Source organism: Colobus angolensis, unplaced genomic scaffold (assembly GCF_000951035.1).
Source record: "Colobus angolensis palliatus isolate OR3802 unplaced genomic scaffold, Cang.pa_1.0 Scaffold2, whole genome shotgun sequence".
NCBI classification, from domain to species: domain Eukaryota; kingdom Metazoa; phylum Chordata; class Mammalia; order Primates; family Cercopithecidae; genus Colobus; species Colobus angolensis.
In genome coordinates this window covers 5,379,085-5,397,385 of record NW_012115154.1, presented here as the reverse complement: position 1 = coordinate 5,397,385, position 18,301 = coordinate 5,379,085, and the positions used below count along the sequence as shown (strand labels likewise).

Below are 18,301 nucleotides of genomic sequence, written 5' to 3'. Positions count from 1 at the left end.
GCGCATGTTACCACACCTGAGTAATTTTTGTATTTTTAGTAGAGATGGAGTTTCACCATGTTGGCTAGGCTGGTCTCGAACTCCTAAACTCAGGTGATCCACCCTCCTCAGCCTCCCAAAGTGCTGGGATTATAGGTATGAGCCACCGCACCCGACCGACTGGCATTGTTTTCATTTGGAGGTTTCCATAAGAAGCTACTTCAATTGCTAATCTTGCATCACTGTCTTTTATATTTAAAGGAAGTCACTATATTAATTTTGAGTTTCACTGGCTATGTTTCTTGTTGCTGAACCCCATTGTTTGTTCCTACGATTGTGTCTAGGTCCTTCACTTTACCACTTCCTGAATATGCATTGAATATGGATATTGCTGAAAATGATTGAGTACCCACTATATGCCAGTTGCATATAGTACTCAATCCGTGCTTATTGTTGCATAGAATTGTAGTAACCTTTTACCAGTTTCTATTCCTCTCTGTCCTATGTCTGGACCTCCAGAAACTCTGGCAAGAATTAGTATTAACTGGCTGGCCTAGTGCAAAATTGTGACATGAGTAATCATTTTCTTTGGCATCTCCAGCTTTTTTCTTCTGCTCTGTCCTTTGTACTTAGAGGATGGTTCCATCATCAGTGCTCAGGTACCTGGAGCCAAGCTTCTGCTGTTGTCTGAAGAATATCTTGTCCTCTACCTTCACCCTGGACAGTGGTGTCCCTAACTTCCCTTGCTGTGTTCTGAGGACCCATGGCAATAAGTCAAAATCAAGACCTGCCAGCACCTCTAAGACGTTGTTCGCAGGAACTACTAAGAGCAAGGAGACTTGCTCCCTTATCACCAGCTAGTTATAGAAGCTGAAGACCTTGCTTTCTGTCCTTATTATTTGTCATCATTTTAAATTTCTGAGCACAATTCACCAGCATTAATAGTACTGTCACAATAGCTACTACTTATTGAGTGCTTTCTATACAGTGGGTAGCTCAATACTAGAACTTTACATTCAGTGCTGGGTTAAATGCTCCCAACAGCCCTATGGGGTAAAGGCTATTTTTCTTCCTAAATGAGAGAACCGTGTCTCAGAAGCAACTTGTCCAAGATCAAAAGCTAGTAAAAAATAAAACTGAGGGTGTAGTCCAAATATTTCTAACCACAAAATTTTTAAATGTCATACTCTTCTACCTCCATTCCCCTATTCAATGTCAAGGGTCCAGTGAGTACTTGAAGATATTTTGGTTCACGATTCCTTTCTTCTCTCTAGCCAGTATCCAGGAATATTTCTTCACACTATGTCATTTATTTCTACCTCCTTATGATCAAGAGATTACCGTGTCTTGGATAAAGAATGCTGCCATTAGATTACCCTCCTTGATTGCATATGATTGTTTCATTCCCCTCGTTTTCTCAAATACCAGTTTGCCTGGCATGGTGTTTCAACATGCCTGCACTGAGGAAAGGGACCGCTGGGAGTACGAGCAGGAGGGTGTCTAGGAACCGCTCAGTCTGTTCCTCCGGCCTGCTATCCCCTGACTAAATTGTTTGTTGGATTGCTGTGTTCTATCCCTGGAGGAGGCCACAGTGCCGGGTTTGTTTGTGTTGAGAGTCTCTGGCTTTGATTAGCAGCTAGGTCCAGTGCAGCTGAACATACAATAGGGACCAAAGGATGGGAAAAAAAAAATCCTGCTACAGTTTCCCATTGGAAAGCATTCACTGTCAAGCGTGGACATCCAACAGTGGGACACAGATGAACAGAGGCTGGGAAAGGTTAGGTGATGGATTCTCCATGCCCTGCAGCCTGTTGTGTGTGATAGGTCGTTCCTTTACATGAGCCTTGAGCCTCTATTTCTCTAAAATGTCTTTTATGATTCAGGTTTGAGACTGGTATTGATGTAGTTTGACAAAGGGCAAAACCTAGAAAGCTGCAAAGCATGAAGGAATCCCAGGATTACAACAGCTAGGGCAAAAGCAGTGAAAATGATGCATCTATCTTAAAGGGCTAGTCACACAGTAAAATTTATAAAAAGGTCTTTAATCTGGCAGCATGGAAGAAGTTAAAATAACTATATAATTCTACAGCTGAAACAGGGAAGTAAGACATTTTTATTTTATAATATAGTTAATGATTTCCTTTACCAAACTGATAATGTAATTTATATTTCTTCTCACTGAATTAAATATTAAATCTACTGCAAGTACCCATACCCACCATCCAGTAGCTGAATAACAAGGTGTCTACCTGAAGTCAAGAGTCTCTCATATATCCTTAGAGGGCTGCTTCAGTTATCCAGGATTTTTAATCAATAGAATGTCTGTCTGAGACACTGGGCATGTTCCAACAAGATGCTGTCCATGATCCTGGCCTGTAGGCATCTTAGTTGCATCCTCATAAAAGGGAAAAAGCAGACTTAGAGCTAGAAAATCGAATATAAAATGAAATGATAAAGGAGTGGTTCGGTGGGTTTTTTTTCAGAGAAGGAAGACATTCTGGTCTGGAGCGTAAAAGGGTGGCTGCATGTAAAGGATAGATTTTCTTTTAGAAATGGGATCTTGCTATAGTGTCCAGGCTGGTCTTAAACTCCTGGCTTCAAGCGAGCCTCCTGCTGTCGCATCCCAAAGTTCTGGGAAAGCGTAGGATTTTCAAAGGCAGAGTTGCATTGTGTATGGCAGAAAGTCATGAGGAAAGCATCTCAGGTAACGCATGAAGAAAGAGGAAAGCCAAAGAGATGATCCAAGGCAAGACCTCAGAGGTAGAAAACAGAAGGGCCTGGTGTAGAGAGTGAGTGGCCAAGAGTGGAAGCAAGGGTTAGAAAAACAAAAAAGGAATAATAGCAAGACCCTTCAAGTGGAAGCTAACCTGCCTGAATTATATCAAGTTAGATGGTAAGGAATCACTGAAGGTTCTCCACAACAGAGAAGAAAAGAATTGGTAAAAGTAAGGCATAAAAAGATTATTTTTAAAGAAGTAACAGATCAGAGGTGGAAAGAATCAGTTACGTTTTGAAAAGTAGGGCTTTGTATACCACCCCTCACCCACCCCTTGATCCTTTCACATTCTGGAAATCCTGTGCATACTTCAATGTTTTGCTTAAATACCGTCACCTCCATGAAAATTTTACCTTTATTCCCCTAGTTAAAATGATTACTTACCCCTTTCTCTGTTTCACAACTTTCTATGGTTTTCCTTTTATAGTCATTCATTCATTCATTCATTCATTCATTTAAAAATATGCAATGAACACAATGAGCTGGGCTCTATGTTAAGTATCAGGAATACAGAGATGAATACTTCACAGTTCCTGTTTTTGAATCGGACAGTCTAATTGGGGGGAGCAGGCAGGCACAGGAACAGCTAATCAGTGCAATTTCAGTGCAGTGAACTAGATATGCACATATGAAAGCCCATTGGAGAGACATTTTAGTCAGCTGAGGGTGGATTCAGGGGAGGCTTCCAGGAGGTAGTGTCTCCTGACTTGTGTTTAAATATTGAGAAATATAAAGAAGAAAGTGTGAGTTCTGGTAGAGGCAACGGTGTGAATGCTTACTCATTCTTATCTTATAACAGTTATCTTAAATGACTCTCTCTCCCCACTTCACTATAGATCTCTTAGCCAATACTTTATACAATAACAAATGAATGAATAAATAAGTGAACTGCTGATGCCTTGGTGTAAGTAGGTAGTTATGACGGATTCTTTCTGGACACACCATGAGGTAAAATAAAGGCTATCTGTAGTCCAGACATTACAATGGGAGGTGAGTACGTGAAGGGTGAGTAAAAAATGAGATGTTGAAATTGATCAATTTGGGAGAATTCTAGTGCCATTGATAGAAAGGGGAAATCCAGACGAAGAGCTGATTTGGGGCAAGAGAGTGTTGCGAGCCTGAAGGAATTGTGGAGAGACAGGATTATCCTAAGAACTGAGCATGAACTAGGTGCAGGTTTCTGAGGTCTCTCTCAACTGTGGACACCCACGATGCCTGGGAGGCCTTTTAATGAGAAGTAGCCTCAGGCTTGTAGCACTTGGTAATTGGTGACTGGGTTCCCAACTAAGCTGTAAATTTCTAGTCTCATTACTGCACCTTCCTCCTCCTGAGCATTCACAGCATACTTTCACTAGAAAATGTGGTAAGACCATATTAACCATTTAATTTTCTGAGAAAAGTTTTTAATTACTTTGCTTCTTACTTTAAATGTTCCTTGGATGCATCAGCTTTCAAGGAAATTCTACAATCACATCTAGACATTTCACATGCACTGGGATGGTTTGAGGCCATGTCTTCCAAAAGAGGCCAACTGGCCGAGGAGAGGCTTCTGTAATTTCAGTAACTGCATTTTAGATTTGCACTGATTCACCCATGCAGAGATGCCAACTCTTTTCTTGAAACTGCTCATTTTCCTGTACTCAAATGAATGACCTTCTGCCAATCATGCATGGAGTCATTATTTCTGCAGCCAGTGGAAAAGGTAGTTACTCATGGAACTCAACCCCAGGGTGACAGTGAAAGCCAGATTGTTATGGCTTGGTAAATACTGATTAAAATATGTGGAGAAAAACAAAATGTTGAACTTTTATCAGAGGCAGAAACAGTCTCTTATGCTCCTTGTTGAAAGGGCCCCTGTCCTGGGTGAGTGTTTTGTGTTGGTGATGTTGCTTCTTGCTGTCCATAGTCAGCACTGCCTCCTCCTCCATGTGCCCCGCTGGGATGTGAAGACACTCCCTTCCTTTTCTGTATTTTCTTTCTCACTCCAGGGATCCTTCTTCCTAGGGAGGGCAGAATCAGTGGTAAATGGATCATTTTCAGTTTTCTTCCTTTAAAATTATTTTTTCAGCTTTGCTAAAAGAAAAGAACGCTCAGGAAGTAAATATTGTCTGGCTTCCAATCCCCAATTTAATTATCAGTCAGAAGAGGCAGGAAATGTCCTGGGGACAGAGATCAGATAAGATCTTTTCTAAGAAAGCCATTTAACACAGGGCATGTTATACTTAATGTTGTTCCAGATTCAGATTTAGTCAGCAATTCCTGGTCCAGATAATCTGGGGCCCAGGAGGGTAAAATCTTGCAATTTCACTGAAGCTTTGCCTTATCTGCTTCCTTTGACCAATCAGGAAGCTTCTGCAGGATGAGCCTATTACAGTACAATTAAAACTCTTTTATCTGCAGATGACCCAATTGATATTTCATACTCTGTTTCATACTCTGAAACAATTCATACTCTGTTTTGGCCTTCCATTAACAGCTAACATGCATGTAATATTTTATTATTGACAAATTGCCTTCCTATATCTCATCTCATTTTATCCCCCAAACAATTCTATGAGATCCATTTTAGTATTATTAGCCTCTCCATAGATGAGAAGAAGGAGGTTTCCAGAATGGAGAGTTCTCCAAGATTTTTTCAAAAAGGGAGCGTGACAGTTGCCTCACTGACCTTACAGGATCTTTGGAGGGAATTATCATAACCTGTTAAAGTATTTCGCAAAAAAATTTTTTTAAAAGTTGGCATTTTGTTATTTTCTGTGTATGCATTATTTGGCTTAAAACATCAGCGTACACAATCATAGAGCATTGTCTCTTAAAGAACAGTTTACCTGTTCTTTAGAATCTCATGGGGCTGTGGTTTCAAAGTGTCCCATACTTTATCTATGAATCAGAATTTTTAGGTGAGGGCTTAGGAAGGTTAATTTTTATTTCTATTTTTTATTGTTTTTTTAGAGACAGGATCTCACTGTGTTGCCCAGGCTGGAGTGCAGTTGCTATTCACAGGCATAATCATTGCACACTACAGCTTGAGCCCAGGAGTTCACTCCTGGGCTCAGGCGATCCTTCTTTCTCCACCTCCCGAGTAGCTGAGACTATAGGTGGGCACCACACTGCTCAGCTTAAGAATGTTAATTTTTAGCAAGGCCACAGGACTACTTTCAGACACACTAAAATTTAAGAACCATTTTGTGTGTGTGTAATACATTTGGCATATATCGATTGGAAATATGACCTACTATGGCACTAGAAGTCTTCCAGAATTTGTTGGAATATAATAGATTCTATGTTCTAGGCCAGCCTCTACAACTGGCTAATTTTGTATTAAATCACCTGAATTTTTCAGGCTTCTATTTCTTCATTTGTAAAACAAATGACCTACACTAAAAGATCTCTAAGATTCCGCTAATTTCTTTGATTCAGTGTCTGTGCTCTTCCTAGATTATGATCTGTGGATTCTCTTCTCTCTCCCCATGGAATACTCTTCTGATTATGTTTAAGTTGGTGGCTCTGCAGCATCAGCTTCACCTAAGAACTCATTAGACATGCAGATTCTCAACTAGTAACCCTAACTCTGAGGGTAGGGCCAGCAATCTGGCTCTTTAATAAGCCCTCATGGTGATTCTAATACATGATCAAGTTTGACACCATTGAGATAATCCTGATTAGTAAATTCAAGCATATAACTACACAGTTACAACATTTTGTTTTCTTAAACTTAGGCCATGGCTATGACTATCTACTGCTGTCTGTCTCACAGGGAAAGACATTAAGAAAGCAAAATCCCTCTTTGTTTTTAATATATGACTTCCAAGGGTAAAAACTGAACTTTCCATGTTTTGAAAGTAGCTTCTCTCATACATTAAGGTATTCAGACATCATTGGAAAGTTTGGCAAAGAAATGAAGTTTTAAATTACTGACAGTCTTCACTTTACCATAGTAAAATTAATTCACACCTGTCCCCTAACAACATAATTTATTAGTATATTAACTAAAAGTATATAAAATACTTAAATTGCATAAATACAAATTTCACTGCTAGCTGCTCAATCTACAAATCACCACATACATAACAAATTTGCTTTATAATTAGTGACCCATCACATCCCTTCTTTCATAGTCTGTCTGTAATTGGTCACCGTGAATCTGTTATTCACTTTAGGCACAGGCAGCAAACCATGTACTTTTGTTGCCTCCTTGTCTCACAATGATAAATTCACAAGACGTTTTTCAAAAATTGGTAATCCAAAGAAGAAATTGGCCAAAAAAGATGAAAGTGCAGGCAAGAAAATAGGAATAATTTAACACTGGAAGGGAAACTCAAATCAAACATAAGTGGAGTTACAGAAGTAACTGAAGGTGGGAACATTGATGCTGCTGCCACTGGAGAGACTCTCCACGTGCGGCCAAAGGCACTTAGGAAAGGCAAATTAATAGCTATAAATAAGGAAATCAGATTATGACTAAGAGGATGAAACTGTCCTGAGGGAGTTGATGCTGACAGTAACTCACTTCAGTGGATTCTTGGATTTATTTTATGACGCTGAAAGAGTGAAGAATAAAACGTTGGAAGCTAATCCAAGCGTAGAAAGGTGTATGATGATTTGCCAAGGCATGGAAAAATGCTTATTCTGCAATGTAATGTGTACTATGAGAAAAGAAAAGCAAGCTGTTCTAATGACTCTTGATAAATATTTTACAAAACCAAACGTTTTACATCTCAATATTTCTAATGTTTTATGTGGCAGTATACTAAATAAATATCAATTTTACTATATTTTAATTTTTCTATACATTTATGAATACAGAGTTTTTAATGATAGGTCATAGAAAAAACATAATTTTCCTATTGATAGTTAAGGTTGATCTTAAAACAAGGTGAGTTTTATAGTCCTAAACTACTATGCATAGCAGGAACTGCCTGAATATCTTAAGTTTCAAATATAAACACTTTGAAAGCAAGTGTATTACTCCAGAACTCATATGTCACTCCTAAAAAATAACTGTATGAGCTGATATGTTTTATATTTTTAAAATGGGCTAGAGATGTCACCAATTGAAAACCTCCATCCATTGCTTCCCTCAATTAAATATTTATTGAATGCCCACATGTTATTCTTCTAAGCCCTGATAGCATGGGATATTAGGTATTAGGTGTCTGCTTTCATTGAGCTTTCATTCTCAATTAAGGAAAAGCAAATAAGTAGGAAAAATTTCAGCAAGTATTAAGGAAGAAAATAAGAGAGGATAATGAGATAGAAAATGACTATATGTACGAGGGAAGGAGGGGTGGTTTAGGGAGGAGAGTGCCAGGGAAGGCCTCTAAGCTTCAACCAAACACGTTTCTGTTCATGGGCAGAGATAAAATAACTGTTTCAGTGATTAAGTCCCAAGTTCTTACTTTTTAACTTATTGTACAATGTATTTTTGAAAATTAAATAAATATTTAATCAATAGTAAACACTTTTTAAATTTTTAATTATCCTAGTCACATAGGGCCTATTTTAAGTGAAACAAATTTTAAAAGCTAATAATTAATTTATAAATAGAACATTAATTCTATGCTATGGTAACTTCCATAATTTAAGCATTAAAGAATATTTTATTTTTGCTGATTACATATGTTTAAATCTGGAGTCACATATTTGAATTCCGAAGACTGTGGCCGTAGCATTACTGAGAAATGATTACTAAATAGTGTTGTGACAAGAAGAAGAAATTATTTCTGGTAGTGATTAAACAGAAGAAAAGCCACCCAGTCTTTAATTACTATCAAGCAAAAATCACATTGTTATACAGAAATTATAAACCTATATATAAGATATCTTTGAGCATCTACCATCCAAGAATTTGGCATCAGTGATAAACACTATTAGTACCAGAAGAAATATTGCCACTAATTTTGCAATTAACACATGAGCATGAATAAAGACATTGGATTTCCTTTTTTAGATGATGAAATATGAACTGTGAGAGGGAGAAATCGATATAAAAGATGTGGTTAAAAACTATATTAAAGCCAAAGAAAGATGCAAACCATATTTGGTTTAAAGGATTTTATTCTTTTAAAACAAGCATCTCTTTGATTCTTAGCCAAGCTGTGAGCAGGTATAAAGTCTTCCTGTAAGCCAGTTTGACAAATGGTATTAACCTCAGAGTTTAGAGGAGAGAGAGTGTGGTGAACATGCAGGGTCTTTGCTTGTTTAGCTGTGCATGTGTTATATAATTCAGGACCGCCTGGAGCATGAAAACAAGCTTGGCAATAGCAAGGGAACCCTGATAGCTGTTGGGTTGTTTCCTTAACTGTCCATTAGCCTGGATGCTCTGAATGGGACACCTGTGGACACAAAGTACATTGTTGAATATTCATTATAGAACCACAACACAGTTGACCTCAAAGCTTACTTTGAGTCTGTGAAAAATAAAGCCAGAAGTTATAACACAGAGGGTTCTTCCAATCCCAGCTTGCTCTGCAAGATGAATAACCACCATATCAAGATGTGTGAAGAGGAATGGCAGGGTATCCTGTGGGGCAGGTTGACAATGAGCTGCAGGACTAGAGAAGGCAGAGCAGGTTTCCGTAAGGCAACTGCTGTTAGGAATAAAATTCAATTGACAAGCCAGTGTCAGAAAATCAAAAGAAAGCGTATAATGCAAAAATTTTTTTAAAAATCCCCAAACCTATAAATCTTATAAAAGTTCATTTTTCTGTATTCAGTATTTGGAGTCCTTTTTTTAAAAAAAATAAATTCTAAATTTTGCTTTAGTTCTCTTTCTCCTAGCTAAACACATTCCCAGGGAATTTTTCCCATTTTTATTTCTGTCAACAATAGCTTTAAGTTTGCCATGGAGCAAAAGTGCTCTAAATCTCTATAATAAATACAAGTCACTACATACTTGATTGTGCAAGGAAGAATGTTAAACTCAAAGAGAAAAGCACGATGCTAAATTTTCCTAGAATTCTGAAATGATCCAGTTACAGTTGCACTACAGTAGATAAGCTAGTTAGAAAATGGAGTCTTCATTTTAAAGTTGACACTAAAATGTTCTGCTTTAGAGAAAGATTTTACTGTCCTGTGTGGGCCTTATTCTTTCCATCAGGAAGGTAAGAAGTAAGTATGAGCATTAGGAAGAGAGAGTGCCTGTGAGGGTGTGGGTGAATTTTGGTGAAAGATGAGTAGAAACAGAAACAATTAGAATACTGTTTTATTCTCCCATGGCATAAAGGTATAAAATAATAATCACACGGCCGGGCGCTGTGGCTCAAGCCTGTAATCCCAGCACTTTGGGAGGCTGAGACGGGCGGATCACGAGGTCAGGAGATGGAGACCATCCTGGCTAACCCGGTGAAACCCCGTCTCAACTAAAAAATACAAAATAGCTAGCCGGGCGAGGTGGCGGTCGCCTGTAGTCCCAGCTAATGTAGTCCCAGCTACTGGGGAGGCTGAGGCAGGAGAATGGCGTAAACCCGGGAGGCGGAGCTTGCAGTAAGCCAAGATCCGGCCACTGCACTCCAGCCTGGGCGACAGACCGAGACTCTGTCTCAAAAAAAAAAAAATAAAATAAAATAATAATAATAATAATCACACAATTGAGGATGCTTAATGATTGTCATTTAAATATGAATGCATATATTTATGTCTTCCAAATTAGCAGAGACATATCGTGCAAGGGAATTTTGGAGCTAGAAGGAGAGAGATTTGTTTTCCGCCTTTTTGAATATCCTGGGAACACAGACATACAGACTTGCGGCCTTTTAATTAGCAGAATACTTGTGGAGGGGATTACCTAGAAGTATTGAGTATGGACTGAAAAACTGACCTAGACCACGTAAGACTCCCTTTGGCCCTTGGATGTTACACTATAAGCTGGTTGAATGCTATCCTAAATGTACAAGACCGTAATGTCAAGGAATCCCAGCAAAGCTGTATGAAGCTGGAGTGCAGGTACCCGCCCAGCCCACTGTGGCAAAAATACACAGGTCTTGCCCCTAGCTTTGGGGTCTCCAAGTCGTGGCAGTTTGTCCTGCTTCTCATCTGTACAGGTTTCAATACCTTTGTGGACACACAGAGACATTCTGAGATCCTGATAAAATGGAAAACAAAACCCCCCAGGGAGACCTCCTGAGTTTTCCATTTCAATGACTATAGAGGAAGCTGAAGGAGGAGGACTGTGGTCTTGGTGAAATGACAAAGATGTTTGCTTTCAGTCCCTTGGAGTGCCTTGATTCAATGTCAAGTTTTAAGGAACGTCTCCCCAGAGAACTCTCGGGTTGTGTGGTATTAAGTCTCCCTTTTTGGAGACTTAAGCTTTCTGAGAACAAATGGAAGAAAGTAAAAGATAACCCATTGTAATATCTCACATTTACCAAAACCAGAGACTGATAAATGCTTTATCTGTGTGACTCAATTAGTTCTCACAAGAATTCTGTAAAGTGTGGAAACTAATTAATCCCATTTTACAGATGAGGAATTCGAGGCTGAGGGATGTTAAATAAACTGCAGAAGGTCTTTGGGTTTCAAATACAAAGACTTTGAAAGCAGTTATTTCCTATTACTCCAGAACTCAAGTAGTCAGCAATGATGCGGTATCTGTTGAACTAGAAAGCTTAGGTCTTTTTAGGTGGACAAAAAGTAGAGAGTGGTGGATAAAGCAGAGAGAAAGATAGATGGATCAGAAAAAAGTCTCCCTACGGTAATTTAAACAGGAAGAAGCATGACAGTAGTCACTAAAATGCCAGAAAGCTGACAAAAAATCTTGGTGTTGGTGATGGTGGTGGGGAGGGAGAGTTTATTCCACTTACAGAGGGCAATGCTTACTGCTTTTACATACCTTATCTCACTTGAGGCACTACTATTCCATTTAGAAATAAGGAAACTGAGGTCTCAGGCAGGTTAAGTAGATTTCTCAATGATTTCAGGCAGTAATTAGCAAAGGCTAAATTTGAACTTAGGCTGTCTGACTCCAAAATCAATGTTGTGTTTACAACTTCATGGTGAATGAAGGCAGACACCCAGAAAGATGGGGGAGGAGGATTATATCATTCAGATAAGGCCTGTAGTCATTTGTTCATTCATGTATTCATTCACAACGTATACATTGACTTGTCTCACCTTTCAAAGTCATGGAAATAGAAAGTTAAATGAAACGTAGAGCCTACCATTTGTTTTCTTAAAATTATATATGATGAGTGCAAGTATATAAAAAAGTTAATATTTAATGTGAAGCCACAGATAATAAAATGCTGTATGAAATAATCTGTAGGATTTTACCTGACTTTTCTGCTCTTTGAAGTCTCTGGAATTGCTGGAGTTACAATTAGGGCCAGCATGAGAGAGATGAAGTGCTGGAGTACTTGGTTCATTCACAGCCTTTTCTTCAGTGTGCTCTTGGCCACTAGATTACTCTGTTATTGTATTTATTTATTTATTTATTTATTTATTTTCTGAGACGGAGTCTTGCTCTGTCGCCCAGGCTGGAGTGCAGTGGCTGGATCTCAGCTCACTGCAAGCTCCGCCTTCCGGGTTTACGCCATTCTCCTGCCTCAGCCTCCGGAGTAGCTGGGACTGCAGGCGCCCGCCACCTCGCCCGGCTAGTTTTTTGTATTTTTAGTAGAGACGGGGTTTCACCATGTTAGCCAGGATGGTCTCGATCTCCTGACCTCGTGATCCGCCCGTCTCGGCCTCCCAAAGTGGTGGGATTACAGGCTTGAGCCACCGCGCCCGGCCTTGTATTTATTTTTAAGACGAGTCTTACACTGTTGCCCAGACTGGAGTGCAGTGGCATGATCTCAGCTCACTGCAACCTCTGCCACCGAGGTTCAAGCAGTTCTCCTGCCTCAGCCTCCCAAGTAGCTGGGATTACAGGCATGTGCTACCATGCCCGGCTGATTTTTTAATTTTCAGTAGAGACAAGGTTTCACTATATTGGTCAGGCTGGTCTCAAACTCCTGGCTTCAAGTGATCCACCAACCTTGGCCTCCCAAAGTGCTGAGATTGTAGGCCAGAACCACTGTGCCTGGCCATGATTCCTCTTGTGAAGAAAGGGTCAAGTCTATCTTGTCTAGAAAATTTTCTTTCATCCCTCCAGCCTACCTGGCCACCCGCTCCTTGAACTCCCAGGGCACTGACTCATCCTGAACCTTCCTCATCTGTACTTGGTCACTCATGCCTTGATTGATGCATCTTCCTGCAAAGACTATAAACTATAATATTTGAAACAGGGACGATGCCTTCCCCCACCCCCTGAAAAAGAAAACCAGAGTCCTCTACCATGCAGTATTGTTTACATATTGAATGCCCTACATGTAATTATCATTTAAGTACAGGATTCTTTCCAGAAGGCCCTATACAATTCAGAGAAAGAAAGAAAATAAACACATGATGACCCGTCAAAGCATTTGTTGATGTAGCACTAGAACATTTTACAATTTCTGAGATGAGAAGGAACTCAGTAAAGTTCCAAAGTCTATAGGATTTCCCAAAGATGGCACTCCCACGTGTGTGGTCAGGAGATGTGAGATATAGGGGTTGCCACATGGGGCATCTCTGGGATTCCTCGCACACTCTTTACCCACATACTCACACCGACTGCTCGGTTAGAAAATTTTAAGAAGTCATTATGATTCTGGAGATGCTTGGGCATTTATAAAATTCTTGATATTAAAATTTAACTTTCACTAACTACATAGGAAAAAAACGTAAAAATCATATTCCGATTTCTGCACTGAGGGCACCCAAAGATGGAATGAAGAAAGCCCCCCATGGCTGGAGGCAACTCCCAGGAACAGAGGAAGCACAGCCTGAATCTGAATGGCCAGCCTCTGCTCTCCCTGACTCACCCAGGCCGATTTTCATCAAGCCTGACATATGGAGTGATAGATTCACAAACACAGCCTCAGAAACGCTCTAGGTGTCTGATGTAATTTCTGATTAAGATTGCATGCATTTGTGGAAATGAGAGAGAGAGGGGGAGAGAAAGAGAGAGACCACCAACCTGAGAGGAACCCCACCTCCAATGGAGAGGCTGGGCTTGGAGACAGACAAAGCAGTTAATTGTGAGCAGTTCCACTAAGGGGCCTGGGAAACTCTAACACTGAGGGGTGGCTGTGACCCATTTGGCACGGGTGCCGCTGCCTTGCATATTTCCACATCCTAGACGGTCAAACACCTGAGTTACTTCATGAGTGCAGCCCTGTTCTTAGAGATTTATGATGTTCACCCAACCTGGCAGCTGGCTAATTTGCTGGAAAGGTAATGCTCTGGCAGCCCAGTCTGCAACCCAATGCTCCCCAGGAGGGCTTTCCTCTCCTGCTTATGCTCTTGCTGAATTGCCTGGCCATTTTCTGCAGAAAGCAAAGTAATCTCCACTCTCTTTTGGGACTGCTCAATCCTCTGGTATCTGACATGGGTCATTTTCAAAATCTGCCCCCTCCTGTTGGAAAGGCATGAGGCCCCTGTTATTAATGAAAGGTGACCTTGGCCTGCCTTTATAAAGTTCTCTTCCATTACATCACTTGACAGATGCAATCATGAAAAGTGCTTCACTCTGAATTTCTCAGGAACACTCGTTAGGCCTCCAAAGAGGCTTTCTTGTAAGACTTACGTTACCTGAATATGGATGATGCCCTCAAGATCAAAATTCTAGGGGTAGAAAATGAGGTGTAGGATTTGCACCTTGCTCTAAGTTTGCACAGAAATGAATGGAGAGACTGAGAATGGAGCTGAGGCAGTTTGAGTTTAAGGTTCTCAGAATTTTGATTTCTAACAAGTTCCCAGTTGATGGTAATATTGACCGTCTGGGAAAAGTATTTCAGACCTGCAGAGAGAATCTTGGAATGAGCTGCCTTGAGAGCAACAAGGGCTTTAAGAGCTGATTCTCTTCAGAGGTTTACTGACTATATTCAGTGGAGGCTGAGGATTCTGAAGAGGTGCCTCAGGGTAGATGCAGCAGGCAAGAGGAGATCCCCCAGTTAGCACAAGAAATGATCAGAGCAGATATTTTTATCAGTTGTGTATTTTGGAGTTTTAGACATGGTTTTATTTGATAGGAGGTTTTTGCTACTTAAAATAAAAGTGAAGCTACCAATCTAGTAGAGTGCATTTTATTTTCAATATGCAAAAAAACAGGCAGAGGCAGAGACTTAGGATCACAGAACTGCATACCTAGGCCATCCCAGCATGTAATGCTACCTCCCATCAGCTATACCATGGGATATTTTTACTACATTCTTGTGTCCCAGCTCCAAAGTCGCCCTTTCTTTTTTTTTTTTTTTTCTTTTGAGACGGAGTCTGGCTCTGTCGCCCAGACTGCAAGCTCCGCCTCCCAGGTTCACGCCATTCTCCTGCCTCAGCCTCCCGAGTAGCTGGGACTACAGGCGCCCACCATCATGCCCGGCTAATTTTTTTGTGTTTTTAGTGGAGATGGAGTTTCACCGTGTTAGGCAAGATGGTCTCGACCTCCTGACCTCGTGATCCGCCTGCCTTGGCCTCCTAAAGTGCTGGGATTACAGGCGTGAGCCACTGCGCCTGGCCTCTATACTCTACCCTGGAGTGCTGGGGATGTGACCCTGCCAGAGAATATTTCTGTTTCTCAGTTGGCTCCACAGAAGGCTGTCAGTAAGGAGTGTGAGAGGGAAACCCAGAGTCACTAGGTGGTTTAGGATTCTGGGTGTTCGAATCCGGCTAGATCTCCCCTTTCCACATTTCAGGAACTCCCTTTCCAATGTCCCAACTTGCCCATGAGAGAATTGGTGAAACTGTGACTTCAACTTAATTTGTAATTCTGCAACACACACACTTAAATGCTGTGCTTGCTGTTCAATAATATCAGCCCAGAGGTTACAAGAGATGAGATTCATTGAAGGCTACCACGTAAGTCCTCATCTGTGGTTTGTGATAAGAATTTAGACTTGAGCTTGCACTTTTTTTTTTTTTTTCCTGTAAGTGTTCTGGGACATTCAGGAGAATCCATCCCACACCACAGTCCTCATAGTAATCATTACTTTTGTAATGGTCAAGGACAGCAGCCATCTGGGCTCTTAAGGCACTTTCTTCAGGAGGTAATTTATCACAATCAACCACAGGTGTTCATTTGATTAGTGGTGATACCATTGCATGGCATAATTATTAGCATCCTATTTTGCATTGGCAAGGAGCCCATCACCGTTCAAGCCTGAGAACATAGCCAAACCAATCTCTCTATCCCACCTATGAGAGTCTGATTCCTGACCTTGTGCCGGCTACCAATTTCTATGTGTCAGGATCAGCCAAGAAATACACCACATCAATTACTTTAATAGAATGAACATGAATAATAGTTAACAATGTCTAAAGTTATTAATTATGTAACTGAAATAAAACATGGAGGAATCATCTAGTATCACAAAGCAGCATGGGCTGGGTGCGGTGGCTCACACCTGTAATCCCAGCACTCTGGGAGGCCAAGGCAGGAGGATCATGAGGTCAGGAGTTTGAGACCAGCCTGGCCAACATGTTGAAACCCCATCTCTACTAAAAATTAAAAAATTAGCTGGGTGTGGTGGTGGGTGCCTGTAATCTCAGCTACTTGGGAAGCTGAAGTAGGAAAATCATTTGAATCTGGGAGGTGGAGGTTGCAGTGAGTCAAGATCACGCCATAGCTTGCATTCCAGCATGTGCAACAGGGTGAGTCTCTGTCTAAAAAACAAAAAAAAAAGCATCATGCAAAAAGCTGGATTTGGACCTGAGAGATAATACCATAAAAATAGGCATAATGTATACCACACATCTGTATATACAGTTTCCCTTGACTTCTAAGCCCATCCAATCTCGCGAGAGTTTGTGTTATTGCAGCACTTTTCACTTGCTTCTGCCATGTAAACTTGGCATTGTGCTACACATATTTTTATATATGTCTACCATCCATCAATTGCTGGTACCTCATTGGTGATCTTATTTGTCTTTGCTATATGCCCTAGTTCGTGGAACAAAGTAAGTTAATAGACACAGAAAAGAGGAATGACCCATGATACCGCTAAGGCCACTTTAATGAATGGAGTACTGAATATATGCCCTATTCTGGAGAGCCTGTCTTCCTGTCTTGGAGTTGTGTCTTTTAGGGTACTATAGAGCCTTCTGGAAATTTTAGCAATGCTTCCTTGTTTAACACTGAGTCACAATGACTCTAAAAATAGATATTTTCTTCTGTCTTTCTAAATGAGATTTTCTAGTCCCGCTCATCACTCAGCAGCTGAACAATAGAATTATAGACGAAAATATCATAAATAATACGTAATTTAAAATACAATAAAATAGGTGAGACTATCTTCTGCTTTCCAAATGTGATTTCTCAGACCCTTCTCAGAAACCAGCACCTGATGAAAAAGGCTGAATAATAAACCTACATCTGGCCCAGTCCGGTTGGTCTGTGCATGGTGAACATCCAATTCTGAGGAGATATTAAATTCCAAGAAGGCATAGGTTCTTTTGAATTTCTTTTTTTTTGAGACGGAGTCTCGCTCTGTCGCCCAGGCTGGAGTGCAGTGGTGCGATCTCGGCTCACTGCAAGCTCCGCCTCCCGGGTTTACACCATTCTCCTGCCTCAGCCTCCCGAGTAGCTGGGACTACAGGCGCCCGCCATCTCGCCCGGCTAGTTTTTTGTATTTTTTAGTAGAGACGGGGTCTCACCGTGTAGACCAGGATGGTCTCGATCTCCTGACCTCATGATCCACCCGTCTCGACCTCCCAAAGTGCTGGGATTACAGGCTTGAGTCACCGTGCCCGGCCGTTCTTTTGAATTTCTAAGTGGATTAAATGAAGCTTATCAGTACAACAGATAGGATATCTGTAGTACATTAGCTTTTATAACCTTGGAGGAGGTAGCCTCATGATTTTCAGATTAGTTACTCATGTGAGTTGGAATTTTAAAATCTTAGTGTGAATTTATTTAATCCTTTGAAAGTTATGAAAGTGTTGGCTGGGAGCAGAATTTGATAATAAGAGAAAGAGTGAGTATAGGTCAATTTTTTAAAGTTGGAGACAATAAAATTTCCTCCAGCTATTATAGTTTAAACAGTGAGAGATGGATTAAGGGGGAGAGCTAGCTCCCACAATTACTGGGATAGCTGAATGAATAAATTCAAAGCTGGACTTCTGGGAATAGCTCTTAAAAACACACAGCAGAGACACAGGCCTCACCTGCAAGCCAGATGCCATACACTGTGCCTGTGTCCCCTCATGACTCAATTCCCTTATGAACGCGTCTGAACGGCAATATCCTAAGTCATCTCCAAACTAGTTGTGAGTTAGGCTGGGATATGTAGTTGTTAGTTCTTTTTAAAAGTTTGTTTCATTTTGTTTTCTGCTTTTTACTTTTCCCTTTCTGCTTGCTGGAAGAGAGTTGGAGTGGATATTGAACAAGCCAAGACATGATATATACTTGGAGATGGGGAAATCAGAAGGCCCTCAGTGAAATGTCTCTTTGGAGACATATGTGGGGAGGGCTGCCAGGAGGGCTCAGTTTCAACAAGATGGGTGAGAGCAGGGGACCTGAAGGGAGTTAAAGGAATC

The 18,301-nt window shown here is 40.6% G+C and overlaps 1 protein-coding gene across 3 annotated transcripts in view; it reads left to right on the top strand.

Moving 5' to 3' along the window:
* PTN (pleiotrophin) overlaps positions 1-18,301 on the top strand; it is a 109,351-nt gene that overhangs the window by 12,645 nt on the left and 78,405 nt on the right. Inside the window, exon 3 of one of the 3 annotated variants that reach the window (XM_011941270.1) lies at positions 14,922-14,934. The exons of the other annotated variants lie outside the window; for them this stretch is intronic. Coding sequence (XP_011796660.1) covers positions 14,922-14,934 — 13 coding nt within the window. The remainder of the gene's footprint in view (positions 1-14,921; positions 14,935-18,301) is intronic. 3 annotated transcript variants of the gene reach the window in all.